At 40.0% G+C, this 19402-nt stretch overlaps 1 protein-coding gene across 7 annotated transcripts in view; it reads left to right on the top strand.

The window, feature by feature from the left end:
- CDKAL1 (CDKAL1 threonylcarbamoyladenosine tRNA methylthiotransferase) overlaps window positions 1-19402 on the top strand; it is a 700075-nt gene that overhangs the window by 378689 nt on the left and 301984 nt on the right. For all 7 annotated transcript variants that reach the window (XM_077769569.1, XM_077769571.1, XM_077769566.1 and 4 more), the window contains one exon: window positions 6784-6950. In XM_077769569.1, coding sequence (XP_077625695.1) covers window positions 6784-6950 — 167 coding nt within the window. The remainder of the gene's footprint in view (window positions 1-6783; window positions 6951-19402) is intronic.

The following is a 19402-nucleotide window of genomic DNA, read 5'->3' as shown; positions in this document are numbered from 1 at the left end:
TTTCCCTGATTGTAACTACAGAATTTCAGGTCCTATTTGTAGATTTGGTGGCATTCACTTTTGAGAAGGACCTTTATGACCCTACAACATCAGTCATAAAGATTCTGTCCTTTTACAGTTTGGTTCTGTTTGTCTTTCATTCTATAATTGAGTTCACTGACCCAAAAAACACAAAATGCTTTGCCTCTAGTTTCCTTTATGCTCTAAACTATTCTGTAACTTGTTAACTTAGTTTGGAGTCTAGGTAAATTTCTGTCTACCACCATGATCACCTGATGTTAATCTTTTCTATGAACAAGATATTGTATTGTAGGCATCTAGTTATTTTCTTTTTCTCTTCTTCCTACTTCCTTCTATGTCTGTAATGTTTATACTGCTGCGAGTTGAGTCTCTGGTGATTTTTTTTTTTTTAGAGGAAATATAATAATCTCCCTGCGTATCCTGCTAAAGTATCCGAGGGCCCATCCATAGATGCTGTGGTCTGTATTCTCTCCAGGGGTATTAGAGAAGCCCATATATGGAACAAAACACCCTGTGGTGTTAACAGGATAAACTTAATCTGCCTCATTGAGGCTTATTGCCGGTTTTTGAGCCTGGGGAGTCAGATGCCTTGTTTTCAGATGTGTCATCCTTTTGTGATGTTTAGTTTGTTTTTAGCTTTCCTTTATTTCCAGATTCTTGTAGAAGTATGAAAACAAACAGGGTTCTTTCCGATGGTGACCTTTCAAAAGAAAGAAATTAAACAGGGTGTTTTTGTGTAGCAACAACATTATCAACGACTTCTTCTCTTTGTAGCACTGTAATCACCGAGGTCAGGATGCTCTGAAATACTGTTAGCTCTTGTTATTAAAGCAATAAAAAAGATAATTTTGAAGTTTAATTGTTTCATGGATAATCCATCTATCTGAACTTACCTATAAAAAATGGAAAGTCTCACTTTTAAGTAAATGAAAATAGTTTGTGTTCACTTGCTGTGCTGTCCAGCTATCACTATAGGATTATAGGGAACTTTTAAAAAAACGTTTCTTTATTTATTTTGAGAGAGAGAGAAAGAGAGCCCGTGTGTGTGCATGAGCAGGGGAGGGGCAGAGAGAGAGATGATGAGTGAGAGTCCCAGGCAGGTTCTGCATGGTCAGTGCAGAGCCCTACATGGGGCTCTATATCATGAACCATGAGATCATGACCTGAGCAGAAATCAAGAGTTAGAAGCTTAACCAACTGAGCCACCCAGGAGCCCTTATAATAGGGCTCTTTATTAAGTAAGACTACTAATCTTATGGAAGTTAAGAGACCATGCAACCTACTTGGCAGCATTCAAGCTGCATTTCTGTATTGTTCAAAGAAAATTTAATTTAGCATTTCCTTACTGCCTGATACAGAGCCTACTATACTCCTTTGCACACACTCTATGTGTGTGTGTAAACATGTATATTCATATATGTTTATATATACGGAACCAAAATTAATTGAGTGCTACCTCCGTGCTATGCACTGTAGTAGGTTCTAGGCATATATGTATCAGTAAGTTTTTTGTGCCTCTTCCTGGAGATGCTTACATCCTGTCAGGGAAACCAACAAATCAATAATAATAATGCATCGTGATCCAAAATTTTGCATAAGATGCTTGGGAGCATCTAAATCAGTCTGAGTGGTCATGAAAATTTCCCATAAGATTGTATTCATTATGCAGAGAAGACTGGAAGACATTTTAGGCAGAGGGAACAGTATATGCTAAAGCACAGAGGCCTGAGCTGCAGGACTTGCGCAAGGCAATACAAGTAATTCAGTTCTGCTACAGTGAGAGTTGTCCAGTGTTAGGTTGGCCAAGAGCAGGGATTGTATTGTGATTATGAAGGAGAATGTTCTTAGTCCTAGAAGATACGTGCTGNGAGAGAGAGAGCTCACAATTGTGGCAAAATGTTCCTGAGTCTGAGTGAAGGCAGTGCAGGTATTTGATGTACTACTACTCTTACAACTTCTCTGTAAGTGTAACATTGTTCAAAATAAAAAATTAACAGAAAACACCTTCAGATCGTTGATAACTTTTTTCTTAAATTTGTAAAAGTAGTATAAACAGCTAGATAGTTGAAGAATTAGGTAGTTAATACCTGTCTTTTATGGTGCCCTGTTTATTGAATCTTTAACGGTGATAATCATTGTTAAATAAAAGATAGCCGTGGTTGGCCCTGTTATGGTGCTGTCTTTAATAATCTTGTTATTTTGTTTTTTTCTTTTTAATTGAAAAGGAAACCCAAACCCCTTGAGCCACCAAGGGACCAAACAAGTTATAGTGTCTAATTCACTATAAAATGAATAGATTAACTAGGTAGGAGGCTGCCTGTATATATTTTTACTTCAGAACATCACCTTTGAAGAAATTTCCACGGCCCTTTCAAATGCTTAAACACAGGATCATATTTATTTCTGAATTTTCTAAGGTTTTCTTGAAGAAGAAAGAACCCATAATAATCTAATTAATATGCCCTGTCACCCTTAAAGAGAGCCTCAGGAATTAAGAGCAAAGAATTGAGTACATATTAAATAAATACAACATAATGTATGTTTAATTCATAGTCCACGTTGGCCTTTGAAGATGAAGAGGGAGGAGGGGGAGGAGCTGAGAGGAGGAGGGAAAAGGCAAGGCTAGTAACGTAAGGGCAAGGTGGGAGGGAGGGCACCCGTTTCTGAGGAAGAAACATGGAGCAGACTTTGAGGTAACGTTTTAAAAATGTTTTTATTTTGTGTCATGTCTTGCTATCTGCTGCTCTTTTACTTTTGACCCCGTTAATCATTGTTTACAGTTTTCCTGTTTCTGTAATTCTTACTTTTTGAGACTCTCCTCCCAGTGGAATAAATGAAACACCTTAGTGTGGGAGAAATTTTCCCCGATCGTAAAGCAAGAGCCACTGGAAGGAAAAAAAGTCACTTGTCCAATCAGAGGAACTCCATCTTCACCCATAATTTCATTTTTTACAGTGGAGCTCGTACATTGGACAAGTTACAGTAAGTCCTAATGTTTTGAAATTGAGTTTTGGCAAAGTTTGATTTTTCGTAAAGGATTTTCTTTGTCGTGAGACTCTTTCATTGAGGATATTATCTTCCTTTTATTGTTAACCTTGTATGTCTTCTCCATTTTCTGTCCTCAGCCATCTCACATTACTGTGGAGCAGAGATCAAAATCCAGCTGTGATGGTGGCTCTCCATTCGGGTGGCAGGGGGTATGGGGAGGGAAGCACTGTGTGTCTCAGCCATAGACTGATCCAGAATTACTTGGGTAAAATTATAACGGATTCTAATAACACCTTTTTAAAGGATTTTTCCTGCTAAGATGTATTTCATTCCTTCCGAGTATTTGCTCTTTTTTCCCCCAGAATTAACAACCACAAAAGGACGTAGATGAGCTGAAGAACCTAACGTTCATTAAAAAGGCAGAATGAATAATTTAACGGAAAACAAACATAAATCGACATAGATGAACAGTTTTTGGAAATTTCTTCTAGATGCTTATAAAAAGCTAATTCCTGTCTCCCACTTTTCCACCTACCACTTTCTTTTTTTGTGTGTATTTATTTTTACAGGCCTGGGAGTTTTTAGTGGCCATTCACTTCTCTTATCTCAGTTCTTCCTGCTCATGTCTCTTTTTTATTTTCGGGTGTTTGTCTTTCTGACATGTATTCATCAAAGTCCCTGTTACAGTGCAGACTGGGCCTATCTCATTGGGGGCTGACATCATCCTCACTTTGAGCCAGCCCAGTTCACCTCTCGTTCTGGTTTCTGAGACTGTGTCCTTTGGTACCCCCCCACCCCGGCCCCTCTGCCTCCACTGCCATCGATAGGCACATATATGAGGTTCCAGGGTGTCTGTTCATGTCCCCATGCTAACTCCTGGGTAACAGCCGGCGTTAGATGACTGAAATTTGATGAACCCATGTCTGTCATGACCTTGAGTGGATGCTGGGCACATAGTAGGGAAGGGCCTTGTCAGCGTTTGCTAGACCAATAAAGAAACGAATGTGCAGAGGAATATAGCTCGTAGCTAAAGTCCTTAAGGAATGAAGCTGCTTAGGCAAGCCCTTCTGTCCATAAGTATAGCCAATTAAATGTGCAGCTAGAAGCATGCCTGTGTCCCCGCATCCATCAGTGATCACAGACAGCCGCCTTCCCTTTCCCTAATGAGTTCCTACGCAAGCTGGCCCCACAGGCCACAAGACTGCCTGGAGAAAAGGACGTCAGGATGGGGATTCTGCGTTTAGCTTCACCTGTCGTAGGAGATGACTTCCCGCATCCTAACTACTTGGAGGATCAGCGCTCATTTGAATTCTTGAAATGTGACTTTGTGACATCGGACTTTCTCTCTTTGATTAAGAGCAGAATCCTCTTTGATAAATGTCTGGATCGAATTGGCAAGGCCCAGTCCTCCCAAGGTCCGGGCGTCTCCCGTTTTGCGCATGTTCTCTCATTGTGTGTTAAACCAGGTTGCTCTTATAGAGAGCATTTTAGCAGCCTTGATCGTGGAGACATCAAGACCATTATTCCTGTTGTTGCTGATTTAGTGTTACAGCTGCTTCCTCTTTATGTGATTTAATTTGAAATTTCAGCCCACCAGGAGGCTATCGGTCCCCACCTATGCAGCTTTAGGAGCTGGCTGCTGTTTTCTGCGAGAATGTTATTTCCATTTCTCTTCACAGTGATTTTCCCCCTTCTGTATTCATCTAGCACCAGCAAGGCACTGTTCCAGGAGCCCGCTCCCTCTCCATAAGGCGTGACACGGAACCATTTGGATGGAAAAATTATAAATTAAAATTATTCTGTTCATTTTAAAATATTCATATTGTGTTGCTCAAGTGCCAGTAACTGGAAAATCATGGATAATGTCCTGTTTTTATAACCTCTTTCAGAGTGTTTTAAAATCCGTTTATGTTGTTACTTAGCCATGTCTTTTCCTGGAGTGGATTTTGTGATAAGATTAAAAACAAACAAACAAAAAAAAGGTTGTAGGAGTCCAGTGTCGATGGCATGTGTAATACTAAAATAAAGATGATACCATTAATTGCAACCCTTTCTTTTTTAAAAAAACAAAAAAAGGAAAATATTGAGTCCACGGACAGAGAGTGTTTATAAAACTGTCAGATTACACAAAGGTATTTCTTTTGAAGAGAAAACCTTTTATTAAATGATTAAAACTAAGTAATTGTTTATTGATTCCTGAAGCTGCACATTTACATTTAGGTAAAGAAAATCCATATATTCATAGCACTACTGATTTGCAAATACTGAAAACACCTCCAACTTTTTAAATAGAGTTGGGTTTTTTTTTCATACCTTCTGTTTCTACGCTAAGTTATTGATTCTTTAATTTCAGGAAACTAAAATTTTATTTCTTGTATTTTCTGTGTTGTGTGGGTGTGAGTGAGGGTGTGCATGTCTCAGAAAGAAAGACAAATAGGGAAAAGTAGGTATGTTTTTATGTGGTTTGGCTAGCTTTTTTTGGGGGGGGGTGGAACAAGGTAAATCTGTCTCTTATCCTAAAGGAAAGATAGTTATTGGAAACCTCAACTTCATGTCTATTTGTCCATTTCTGGGGAGGACGTTAAAGAGAGGGAAGATCTTTACTCTTTTCTGTAAGGTTGTAAGTTCACACTCACCTAAAAGCTGTGTGTCTTACTTGTCGCTCTTGGCTTAGAATATTTCAGTGTATTTTTGAAATTCTTCTCTTCCATCAACTAGAGACAATTTAAGATTGTAATTTGAAGGCTCTTTCTAGACAATGATATTTTCGGGTGGGGCTGTGGTCTTTCTGGGCCTTGTGTATGTGTTGAGGTATGTTCTGAAGCAACAAATCACTTTAGCATGAACAAATTTCACAGGGCTCTTTGACTGTTGGTCTTAGCTTTGTGAGAATCGCTTGGCCTTTTAAAATCGGCTAATCCTTTAATCGATCATGCTTTCAGAAAGGTTCTGAAAACCTAGGTGGCTCTTGCTAACTCGGTTTTATTCATTTTAAATAATACTAGGTTATCCAGAAGTATTTCTTTTTGATTTTTGGGAGGATGTTATTGTAGGCCATAATATTTGAAGTTGGGATTCTTTATAATAACAGTGACAACAAAACATATAAAGTGTCCACGTCCTCCTAATGAATGTCTGATTGATGGAAAATAGGATGCCAGCTGTCAGTAAACATGTTTTTCGATCCAAATACTTAATTTATACAGCAGCCAACTTCTTTGAGCGCAGCAATACAGTGCACTCTATTCTTAATTGAATAAAGAAAACCAATTAGAGCAGTTACTGCAGGAGAAATGGGTTATCTCATAATTAATAATTTGTGAGTTAAACCTGAACCATACTTGACATCTTTCTTTGGGTGGGTCACACACTGATGAGTGAATTAACTCCTGCTAGTGCCACTTCTGTACAGTGACTATCTCAGTTCCAAGGCTTCGGTGCTCAATAAAATAGGTGTCCATTGTGATGGGATTGTAGCCTTCGTCCTGATCAAAGTCCTTTGGAGGAAGCGCGGTTGAACTGATTGGCTGTGAATGTTAATCACTCCATAGGACGCGCTGATAATTTACAGCCTTGTGGTAACTCTCTGGTGTTCAGAAAATGAACTTAATAACCTGGTGCCACCACGGGGTAAGCTGCTTTTTCTCTTCAATTGAATACCCAGACTGCCTGCACAATGGTGTTGAGTAATACTGCATTAAAGAGAGTGAGCAGCTGTATGATGAAGGAAACAGCTCTGTAACAGATTTGTGAATTCTCTCCTTTGATTCGCAGAGGGTGTCTGTGAGATCTGGTTGACCAGTGAGGACACGGGGGCTTATGGCCGAGACATTGGCACCAGTCTCCCCGCACTGCTGTGGGAACTGGTTGAAGTGATCCCGCAGGGAGCGATGCTGAGGCTTGGCATGACGAATCCCCCCTATATTTTAGAGCATCTGGAGGTAAGGAGAAGCATCCCGTTTCCGTACTGACACAACGAACCAGTCCAGACAGTGTGGCAGCCTCAGCCTCATCACATGAGTTACACTGAAAACATCTTGCACATTTTTTTTTGTAGTCCCATGTTACTAAGAACAAGTCGAGAATTTCAAATCCTCCTCTCTGTCAGTCCGCACACCCGGGTTTTGCTCAGTTTCTCCAGTGCTTGCCATCACATGACAGTTCTTTGTTTCTTCTTTGCAGTTCTTCTTCGGTCTTCCATTGCATAAATTTGCCTTGGTTCCCCCACTTGGTACCCCAGCCTGGTTCCAGGGTGCTAACATGTTGCATTAATTTCGCGACCTGTCATGAACACGTGTTACCCGAGCTACTGTTAGCCCCGTCTGGAGGGCTACTGGGCTGGAAGTCTGAGGATGTTTTACATCTCCTCCCTTTGTCTGCAGGTTGTGAAGGGATGGAGTAGAATCAAGGATTGGTACTCTCTTCCTTGGTGCTCTTGTGGTCACTGTGGAAAAATAAGGGTGTGGGGTGACGGGGGACGCCTGGGTTCATTTGTATCCCTTCCCTCGGTCAGGTGCTCACCCTCAAGGAGCTTATCGTTAAGCTAGAAAAATGGGCATGGGTACAAGTAAGTGATAGGTCAGGACCAACGCCACGGTAAATACGAGCCAGAAGCACAGACAAGCAAACAACCATTTAAATGAAAAAGCGCGTGCTAGGATCCGTGACAGGTGTTTGAGAAATAAAATAATTACACCAGACCCATAAGAAATCTAATAACTGCTCTAGGAAAATCATGTGCAAAGTATAGAAACACGTCGCTTATATTTTTATCGGTTGTGTTCTTTGCAGTTAGTTTGTGCAGAAAAGTAACATTCCAAAAATCTAAAAGCAAGTATGGCTGCTAAAATTTGAGGCATAAATCCCAATGAATATTCAGTGATTTAAAAGATTGTTTTCTGTTGATTTGATTTGAAGCCTATACTTGTTGAAGTTGTGCTTAAAAAGCCTCCCTAATACCAGGAACGTATTTGAGAAATTCTGAAAACATACTTGGTAGCAATCTGATTGTAATTATAAATATTTAATGAAATAATTTTAGCAGTTTCCATTTTGTTATTCACATATTCCTAGCCAGATCTTTGTAGTAAATGTATATGATTTATAGGTTAACTTTGGTAGTTAGGACCGTGTGGGGCAGTTAAGATTCGCTACTTAAAAGTAAATTGCAGGAATGTCAAGCGTAACCCTTTGACTCAACACCTGATAAAAGCAAGTGACTCTCGGTAAAACTCAAATATGGTAAGAGTTGTAGCAGTGAATGTGAGGTTTGCAGCAAATGTGAGGTATACACCAGGTGATACGGTAGATGTGTGGCTTGAGGAAAGTCTCATTGAGAATTAAGGGAACCAGAATAGCTATAGTCAGAGAAGTTCATGTAGGGAGTCAACATAAGTGGGAAATCCTGTACTGGCTCTGCAGTGACTGAATAAAGTACCTCTTGGAATGAATTCAGCACTCTAATTTCAAGGTTGCAGAAAGGAATGCTACATTTATAGCAAATGCTAGTTCCTGGTATCTAAAGAAGTGCTGGAGCTGTTGACCTCCAAGTAGGTGCTCCCCGAGAGCTTCTGAAAATCAACAGGAGGTGCTGTGAACAGAGTGTTACACTTTACAGGGGAAAACACCAGATGTTTAGTCCATAGATGATGGTTAGAGTGATAACAGGTGCTGATTGTCATGGTGTTACCTTTTTAAAGTTCTCATTGTGGGCATCTGGGTGGCTCAGCTGGTTGAGCATGTGACTTCGGCTCAGGTCGTGATCTCATGGTTTGTGAGTTCAAGCCCCGTGTTGGGCTCTGTGCTGATAACTCAGATCTGGAGCCTACTTTGCATTTTGTGTCTCCCTCTCTCTCTCTCTGCCTCCCTCCCTCTCTCTCCCTCTCTCTCCCTCAAAAAAAAAAAACAACCCACAAAAAAACAAAAACTAAAATAAAATGAAAATAAAATTCTTGGTGTTAAGACATCTACAATGTTGGCCTTCCCTCCTACATTGTCACCGTCACAAGGCAAGGACCTTGTCATATTCATGTCTCGATGCACCCTACCCAGTGGTGGGTTAATAAGTGAGTGAATAAAGGAAGGGCCTTCTTCATAAAATAAATTATAGAGCTCACTCTATAGCCTTGAACTTTCACGTCTTAACATTCTGGTCAGAAGAAGCCACAGAAGATGCCAAAGTAAATGAATTTCAAGGGTGAGAGTTTGTCCCAAAGAAAGCCACTCCCTCCCGTGTCCGTGAGAAGCTGGGAGTAACCAAGCACACCAAGGGAGGGAGCAGTCCGAAGGAAAGTAGAGCAAGTGAAGCACGCAGAGATGTGCAAGAGTCAAAGACCCATTCTGTCCGAAAATACCAACCTTCAGAGTCTTCCTTGGACACTTTGACAGCGTCTTTACACCTTGGCCTTGGCCGTTTTTCTCATCCTTCTTGAGCGGGAGAGCCCAGAGCTTGCAGTGTTCTCCAAACACGTCACCCAGTGTGTGACGGGAAAGGTGACTGAGCTGCGGACACGGTGAACTGGGACCTCAGGGAGAGGAGGCCACACCGGGTGAGCTTCAGCCTGCACGGGCCAGGACGTTTTATGTCCCCATTTTCCTCTCCCCAAGCCCGGGGCGCTGAAACCACGTGGCTTACCTAAAGCGTGCTGAAGGGAGTTCACCAAATGAGGAACAAAAAAGAAAACAGGACAAAAGATAAAAACAAAAAATAACACCAGCAAATGATAGACAGTGATGGCATTTAAAACAGTGATGTGTGGTCAGAAGAAACCCTGTTCAGATGCCGAACTGCCCCACAGTAAGGGTTCCTTGACAATTGTACATGTAGGAGCTCACCGCCTTATGTTTCTGGAAGATGCTTCCTGCTTCAGACTTTGACTGTGGAGCACTTCACCAGGCTGTTTTCTTTCCCTTTGGTTCCGTTTACTTCATATTCTCCTGATCTCTTGGGTGATCTTTCTTAAAACACTTTTACTGGCTTGCTTGATTGCTTGCTTGTTTGTTTAAGCAATTTATTTACTTAAACTATTTATTTAAAGGGTAAATCATTTAATGGAAAGTATCAAAGTTTCCATCATTATTTAACAGTATGGTGTGGGGCCGCCTGTGTGGTTACGTCAGTTGAGTGTCCGACTCTGGCTCAGGTCGTGATCTCACAATTCATGGGTTTGAGCCCCGCATTGGGCTCTCTGTTGTCAGGGTAGAGCTCTCTCTAGATCCCTTGTGCCCCTCTCTCTTTGTGCCTCCCCCGCTTGTGCTGTCTCTGTCAAAAATAAATAAACGTTAGCGATGCCTGGGTGGCTCAGTCGTTTAAGCATCCGATTTCGACTCACATCATGATCTCACCATTCGTGAGTTCGAGCCCCACATCAGGCTCTGTGCTGACAGCTCAGAGCCTGGAGCTGCTTCAGATTCTCTGTCTCCCTCTCTCTGTGCCCCTCCCCTGCTCACACTCAGCCTCTCTCTCAAAAGTAAACAAACATTAATAAACAAACATTAAAAAATGTTTTTAAAGTGTGGTATGGAAAAATAAGGTCTTTTGACATTACTTTTTATTTAGTCTTCATAGGAACAGAAGATACATATTAGACTTAACATAGCATCCACTTCTAAGGTTTTATCAAGAGTCTAAGGATGCATATCTGCCTTCGTCAGTAGAGCATTTGACTCTTGATCTCAGGGTCCTGAGTTCAAGCCCCACGTTGGGTGTGCAGCCTATCTTAAAAAAGTGTACATTATGTGTAACTCTTTATATAATAGATATTGGATAAATGTGTAGTGAATAAAAGGAAGGGAAGGAGAATTCTTCATCCTTAACAGGCAGGCAAGTAGTGATGTGTTGTTTGGAACATCTACAAACCATAATTTTAACTTACTGCTGCCATAAAAAAATATGAGATTAACTTTAAATGATGATCTAGCAGACAAAGAGATACCTCAAACATATATACATGCACATATGTATGTTGCAAAAATACCCTGGAATTAAGGAAACAGAATTATAAGTTGGTGCAGAACGTATTAAATATGGACATGACGTCAAAACAGCAGATATTGCAATGGGTTGAAACCTATCCTACCTGGTCTTAAAGTCTGCAGTGCCTGTGCACTACCCACATGATAAAGGTACACTGTGTAGCTTGACATACAGCACCCTTAAGATGCCTTCTTCCAGGGCATGCCCATTGTCCTGTCCTCCTGGTAACTTGGGGTGCCTCCTGTGTACCGTGGGTTCTTCATACTCCTAAAACCTTTACTTAAAATTTTTCTCATTCCATTCTTACCACGTGATGACAGTTGGTGATAATGAGTTAATCCAGGTCTCGTTGGGGGCTCAGTTGGTTGAGCATCCTGCTCTTGATTTTGGTTTAGGTCATCACTTAGCCCCTAGTCTGGCTCCTTGCTGAGCATGGTGCCGGCTTAGGATTCTCTCTCTCTCTCTCTCTCTCTCTCTCTCTCTCTCTCTCTCTCTCTCTCTCTCTCTTTTTCTCTCTCTCTCTTTCTCTCTCTTTCTCTTTCTCTCTCTTTCTCTCTCTCTCTCTCTCTTTCTCTTTTTCTCTCTCTTCTCTCCCTCCTTCCCTCCCTCCCTTTCTCCCCCTCCCTCTGCCACTCTCTCCTTTTTGCTTGTGCTCTTTCTCTAAAATAAAATTTTTAAAAACGAGGTAATCAGATGTTCTATGTGCAACTGCATGTGCTGACTAACATATTGCCCCTGTCATGGCAAATAAGAGCTATTTTCTCTATGTTTACTTTTTGATTGATATTGCTAAGGTCATCACCCAGGCATATTCCTCTTGAATGAGCTCTGACCTTCCAGAAAGCAGTGTGGCTTGTGAATTTGATCCCTCTTGAAACCACATGGCTTAATGTTGCCTTCCTGGTTGTAGGGAACCCACAGTTCACACGTGAACCCAGCAGGGAGCATTGAACCCAGTGATAGTGATACAATGTCTACCACTAATCAGACACCAGAAATTGCTGGTACTTTTTTTCAAGACTGCATAATAATAACATCAGTACAATGTGTCAAGTGCTCATTATTTTCAAGAAACCACACTGATTGCTTTCTACACATTATCTCTTTTCCTTCTTAAAATAAGCTACCTGTATATAGATTATTATTAGCCTCAGTTTATTGATTTAAAAGCCAAGTCTTAGAAAGTTTTAATTATTGGTCAGATTCTATAACTAGTTAGCAACTGAACTGGCTTCTTACATCGTCCACAGTCTTCTCGAGTGCTTCCCAGATTCCTTCCATGCTTTGTCAGACTCCTTCCAACAGATCTCTCAGGGCAATCATCATGGTGCTCTCGGATGACCTAGTTTTGCACATCCAACAAAACTGTTGTCACCTTTAGGGAGGGGCTGTCTTCTTCACGTGTTTGCATATCCGTGTCAGTGATAACACGCACCTAGTGAATGTGTACTGAATGACGTGGTAGCTCCAAGTTCCTTGACTGCACGTCCCACGTCTGTTGAAGTATCTTCATATCCGTGCAGAGCATCTAGTTTTACAAGACTTTGTGGATGGTTCTTACATGTGTGCCTCACTTACGTGTCACTTGTCTGTGAGGAGGTACTAGACGTTGAGGGATGCATTTATTTATTTGCTCTGCTAAAAACATCGTGATAGGTGAGCTCTTTAGTAAGAACAGATGAGCTCGCTGTATGATTACCGAGTTTGTAGGTTATCTAGGCTCTTAGCTTCTTTCTTCTCCTTCCTGCTTCTTCGCTTTCACTGTTCTTTTATCATCTCCATCAGGCAAGTCAGCAGTGGATGGTCAAGGAGGAGAAATTTAAGTCAGGCAATTTGTCTTGTTTTTCATTTTATGGGTTTGCTGGTAAGGGAAAGATATTAAAGCTGTTGACTGGTCAGGGATATAGGAAGTATCTATGGATTTTATTTATCTAAGTTATTCTGGTTCTCCCTGTGGTATGAATAATTTAAAATAACTGTTATCTCCCTTAAGATTCCTGTATGTCTTAAAATTGTATCAGAGTTTTAGTACAACACTTATAGCCTGGTCCAGAGAGCTTAAGTTGATGACTCTCTAATGCAGATTGCTTGTTATTAAGGACTTTCCTACATTCAGAGTATGAACACATCAAACTACTTATTCTTCAATTTATTACTCTGTAAAATACACTAAAAATACAGTAATATTCACATTGATATTATGCTACCTTGTATTTACCTTCAGTTAAAATGTGTAGATTTTTAAGAGATTTACATTTGGTATATTTATGTTATATAATTACAATGTTATAGTATGTAAGATTTATCATAAATAGTAATATTTAAAATGTTGTGTCTGTTTTTGGTTGAGAAGTCTTGTAATCAATAACAAATCCGTTTTTCTACTACCCTTGACTTTTGTGTATTTACTTAAATGATCTTATAGTCTAACCTAATTGTATATTTATCAGAATTAATTTATCTGGTAAAAGACAATAAATAAATATGCCAGATAGTAATTTATGAACATTAATTAACATGTTTGCTTTGGCAGACTTTTTAAAAATTCTTAATAGTTTCAAAATAATAGCAAACTCTGTACTTGGCTATACTTCTGTTTCATCAGAGCAGCACCGAATTTCCAAACTGAAGTCAGTAATTCACATGGGAACCTTTAACATTATTTTTCCTTGAGGCTTAGCTTTTTAACATAATAGAAAAATATGCAGATAGCCTTTGTGCAGTTGTATACAAGATATTTCCCCCTTTTGATAAATGGAAGGACAGGTTAGATGATTTGTTTTAAGCAAGGAAATGGAAAGGAGAAATCTATTTCTGCCATCCACCGTTAGCTTTGGGACGTCACTGTGTGGTTTCATCTGGCTGTTGGCACCCGTTTTCTGGCCAGTTATAATCAAAAGCACTTTACTTCATTCTTAATCTGGCTTTTGTGAATTTCAGGAGGTGTGTCAAGAGGACACCTCTGAAACTGGAAGCCAAAGTTTGTTTCTGTCTGAAAATCTAGGGCGGGGGGATGGGGAACCTGCATCAAAATATTAAAAGGATTCATATCCATAATGAAAAGTTGATCAGGCTTCCCCAGGAGCCTAATGCAGAGAGCCCCTCTGCAGGGGAAGATAAGGATGGGCGGGGTGTGGGGGTGCAGGCTCAGTTTGCCGAAAGACTTGACCCCTTGTGATAAAGGATAAAATTAACCCCTGCTCTGCATAACCTTGATTGCAGACCCCTCCCCAGTTTCCAATTCTGTAGCCGCCTCAACATGCCTGGTCTGCACACCAGCACTTTCCATTGGGCCGCAGACACTTGCGTCTTCGCACACTTGTGTCCCAGCTTGTTCATGCCTGCGAACCTCATTTGTTCCTGCGGCAGGTGTCAGCCTCGCAGTTCCAGGCCTGCGGAAGAAGCCTAAGCTTTTCTGGAACCCAGCAGCCCCTCAAAAATGTCCATAGCTTTTTGCTTCTTACTACAGGCTCAGTTTGTAATATTCCATCTGGGTGATTAAGCCTCACGATTACATGCAGACCCAAGGACCCAGAAAAGAAAAGAACTCATCAATAGATAGACGTGATCTCAACAGATGGCTCTTTGTTGCTGCCCTCATAGCGAACAGACTCCAAACTTTTTCATCAGGAATCTTATTTATGCTTCTTGTCCTGGGTTTTCAGGGGAAAATGAACTATTTCGTGGATGAATGAATATTCCTCATGTTGAAAGTATTGGCTACCTCTGTCTTCCTAGGAAGCACAATGGAAAATGTATTGTTTAAAAATTCTATTTATATGGCCATCAAGAATGTATAGAGGCCTACACTGTGGGCTTCACTGTGGTTCTCAGTCCCAGCTTCCAAATGACCAGATGGCATAGGTGAGACAGTCTGGACCCACTGTGAGAATGTAAATCATCAAATCGTTTTTGGTTACCATAAGATGCTTTAAGCCACTTTGTCATAAAAGCTACCCATATTTCTCAATCTCTAATCTCCTCATTTTTCCACTTGCCATTGGCCTAAAATTTTGAAGACTGCTCATGAAATCCAATGACATGTGCATATTTATTCCCAAAAGAGATGATCGTTTTCCTGAGGGAAGTATGTAAGGGTAAAATGTGTGACATATGATAAGTGAAGGGGCGCCTGGGTGGCTCAGTCAGTTAAGCGTCCAACTCTTGGTTTCCACTCAGGTTGTGATTTCAGTTTGTAAGTTTAGTTGAGCCCCACATTGGGTTCTGTGCTGATGGTGTAGAGCCTACTTGGGATTCTGCCTCCCTCTCTCTCTTCCCCTCCCCTGCTTGCTCACTCGCTCTCTCTTTCAGAAGTAAATAAACATTTAAGAAAAAAAAAGATCAGTGAAAAGTTCCCAGCAAATGCTTTATAAAGAAATTGATGCCATTGTCAAATATATAGAACCATGTCAGTCGGTACATGTATCTTTTAATAAAGCAAAATACTTTAAAGCATATGTATGTACATATGTACACATATATGTATATACATACAAATATGAATGTACATCTTAGAAATTATGTAAGATATATATCTTATATGTAATATTAGATATATATTTAGACTTATATTTTAGATATATAATTTAGATACAATTTAGATGTAAATTTTAGATACATATCTAAAATGTTAGATATATAATATGTAACATATTGTATATACAAAACCCTAGTGGAAATTATATATATTAAATACTTTCTAGAATACTTAAGAAGCCTGGAAATTTACATATTTCAGTTGTGCCATACAAATATTCGCATTCCATCTTTTTAGTATTCCTGTGTACATTTCAGTTTATAAAGGAGGGCATTAGATATGTATGTGGTTTAATTTGCATCTTAAAAGGCATTTCACATTGCCATTCTCCTGAATCCTTAATTTCACAGGAGTAGCTGAGAAGGCTTCCATGTCACCTGTCAAAATTAGTATAGTTCAAACTGTACAATACACCATCTGTGGGCTTTATCTTCCTCATTAATTTAGGAAGTCACTTATGCTCAAACCATTGAGAAAAACTGCCTTTGACTTTCCTTTGGAAGCACCAAGAACAGTGAACACGTAAGGCGACCAGCGGACATTCCTTTACGCTTTTCTTTTGATTCTGGGATATTTCTCTGTTGATTCCTTTGCTTTGATAGTCTGTGGAAGGCTACCTTAGGCACTTGCTAATTCAGCTCTTAGTAAAACGAAATCCTCATATTTTATATGAGGTGGGTAATGGAATTTTCAGATGATTCATGGTGTAGAACAGAAAGGTTGGTAATGAAGTTAATGGTTCATAGAATAGTAGAGTGACATTCTGCATATTTCTCAGAAAGCAAAGTGCAGTTTCTTAGTTTGCTCCTGTTTCTTACTAATTTGCTAAATTATGTGTTGCTTCCTGGTCCAGAATACATCTGTTCTTCTTCCCACATCTTCCTTTGTGTGCCACAATAATAATTGGCCTGAAAATGCTCAGCTTTCAAATCGAAGTCTCCAATTCTGTAATGTCCATAAACAGTAAATAATGATTGTGCCCTAATTTGGAAATATAAGGGTTTTTTTTTTTTTAAATATAAGGGTTTTAAAATTATTATCAAACACTTCTTTATTTGCATGTTACATAGCAAAACTCTCAGGTAGATTTAAAATGGGCATCAGTAGTCCATGTGTGATAAATATTTTTCAGTATTAGAAGTACTGCTTTTGGGCCAGAGAAAATCAAACTGTAGTGTTGCAAGTAATTTTGAATTGTTCATAATTTAGAGGGAAAAATCTACTCTGTCTCTTTTTTTATGGTATATATTTTTGTGTGTTTTTAAAAATCACTGGTAAGTTTGCCATATGTAGATCAGTGTTTGATTACAGGAAATACTGTTGAGTAAGTCTTTCTCTAATATATGGCAAAAAAGAAATACGTCTCATAACTACATGTTAAAATATATGTAGGGGCACCTGGGTAGCTCAGTCAGTTAAGCGTCCATCTGATTCTTGATTTTGGCTTGGGTCATGATCCCAGGGTGGTAGGATTGAGTCCTGCATCAGCTTGGAGCCTGCTTGAGATTCTCTTTCTCTCTATCTCTCTCTCAAATAAAAAGATCTAGGGGCTCCTGGGTGGCTCAGTTGGTTAAGTGTCCAACTTCAGCTCAGGTCATGATCTCACAGTTCATGGGTTCAAGCCCCAGGTCAGGTTCTGTGCTGACAGCTCAGAGCCTAGAACCTGATTCAGATTCTGTCTCCCTTTATCTCTGCCCTCCTCCACTCGTGCTCTCTTTCTGTCTCTTAAAAATGAATAAATGTTAAAAATTTTTTTAATTTAAAAAATCTATTGAAAACATATAGATAAATACAATAAAAATATCTAAAGGAAGCTTTATATCAACTCTTATTATACAGTGTCATGTGAAATAACAGCCTACATTCTGATCAACTGAAACTTTTATCTTCTATTTAGTGTATTACTGTATTTTCAGCCTTCATTTTTTTCCCCCCTCAGAAATCCTTGTTTTCTGTTGCTCTGTTCTTCTGTTACTGCCTGTGTGTTAGTTTCCTAAGGTTGATGTAACAAATTACCATAAAGGAGGCTGCTTGTCTTAAGCATACTTTTTCCTCACAGTTTTGGAGGCCAAAGGTCTAAAGTCAAAGTGGTGTCAGGGTTATTATTAGTTCCTTTCTAGAGGCTCTAAATTGGAAATCTCTCTGTTTTATTTGTTTCTCCTGTGGTGGCTGCTGGCAGAGTTGGGCATTCCTCGCTGGTAGAAACATCACTGCAATTTCTATGTCATTCTTCCGCATGGTGTCCTCACCCTCGTCCCTGTGTCCAGATTTCCTCTTAGAGAGACACCAGTATTGAATCAGGGCCTGCCTTAATCGTGACCTCATCTACACTTGACTACATCTACAAAGACCCGGTTTCCACCTGAGCTCATAGTCACAGGCTCGGGGTGATGACTCCAACATCTCTTTTTTGAGACACGGTGCAGTCCACAACAGCCTCCTTCTGCGGTGACTGGACCTTGTGTAGTGCGCCGTTTTAATCCCCTTGTTTGAATTAGATAAATCTCTGTGCGCATGATTTTCTTAGTGGATGTCTTAGAGACTGCAGATAATATCTTAGTTTATAACAGTCTCTTGGGCTTAATCCCAACGTTATAGTCTTGTACAAAACCACTTTCATGTGTAGCTGCTCCCTGTCCTGTTGTGTGTTCTGCTTGCCACTCAGATTGTGTCTTTGTACACAGTATGCTCATTGGCACACTTCTCACTGGTGCTTTGTGCCATGGTCTTTTAAATTAGGTAAGATGAAATCAAGAGTTAAAAAGGAAACCCACTTGCACCGTCTTTTATATTTACCCTCGGGGTTTTCATGACCTGTGCCCTCTGACCTGTGCCCTCTGTAGTTTTTCATGCGGCCTGTAGTTTCTGTCTAGTGTCCTCTCCTTCAGCCTGAAGAGCGTTGTTTACTAGTTTTCACGTGGGTCTGCTAGCCACACGTGCTGTCTGTCTTTGTCTGTCCGGGATGGCTTCATCTTTCTTTTTTAGGAGCATGACTGCTCTCCATCTAGAATTCCTGATGCCATACTTTCCTGATGATGACAGCTTTGTAGTAGAGGCTAAAGTCTGGGATTGTGAGGTCTTCTCTTTTGGTTTTCTTCTTCGATATTACTTTGGCTATTCGAGGTCTCTTGTGGTTCCCTAGAAATTTTAGGATAGTTTGATCTAGATTTGAGAAGAATGCCGGTATAATTTTGATTAGGATTGTATTGAATGCGTAGATTGCTTTGGGTAGTAAATGACATTTTGACAATACTTATTCTTCCGATCCATGAGCATGGAATGTTTTTCCATTTCTTTGTGTCTTCTTCAATTTCCTTCATAAGTTTTCTATAGTTTTCAGCATACATATCTTTTACAACTTTGGTTACGTTTATTCCTAGGTATTTTATGTTTTTTTGTGCAATTGTGAATGGGATCAGTTTCTTGATTACTTTTTCTATTGCTTCATTATTGGTGTATAAAAATGCAACTGATTTCTGTACATTGATTTTGTACTCTGCTACTTTGCTGAATTGATGGAACAGCTCTAGTAGGCTTCTGGTGGAGTCTGTCGGGTTTTCTACGTAGAGTATCATGTCGTCAGTGAAAAGNCAGGGTTATTATTAGTTCCTTTCTAGAGGCTCTAAATTGGAAATCTCTCTGTTTTATTTGTTTCTCCTGTGGTGGCTGCTGGCAGAGTTGGGCATTCCTCGCTGGTAGAAACATCACTGCAATTTCTATGTCATTCTTCCGCATGGTGTCCTCACCCTCGTCCCTGTGTCCAGATTTCCTCTTAGAGAGACACCAGTATTGAATCAGGGCCTGCCTTAATCGTGACCTCATCTACACTTGACTACATCTACAAAGACCCGGTTTCCAACTGAGCTCATAGTCACAGGCTC

Source organism: Crocuta crocuta, unplaced genomic scaffold (genome assembly GCF_008692635.1).
Source record: "Crocuta crocuta isolate KB4526 unplaced genomic scaffold, BGI_CrCroc_1.0 scaffold145, whole genome shotgun sequence".
In the NCBI taxonomy this organism is placed as follows: Eukaryota; Metazoa; Chordata; class Mammalia; order Carnivora; family Hyaenidae; genus Crocuta; species Crocuta crocuta.
Note: the sequence above shows the minus strand (reverse complement) of the source record. Positions and strands in the feature narration are given on the sequence as shown.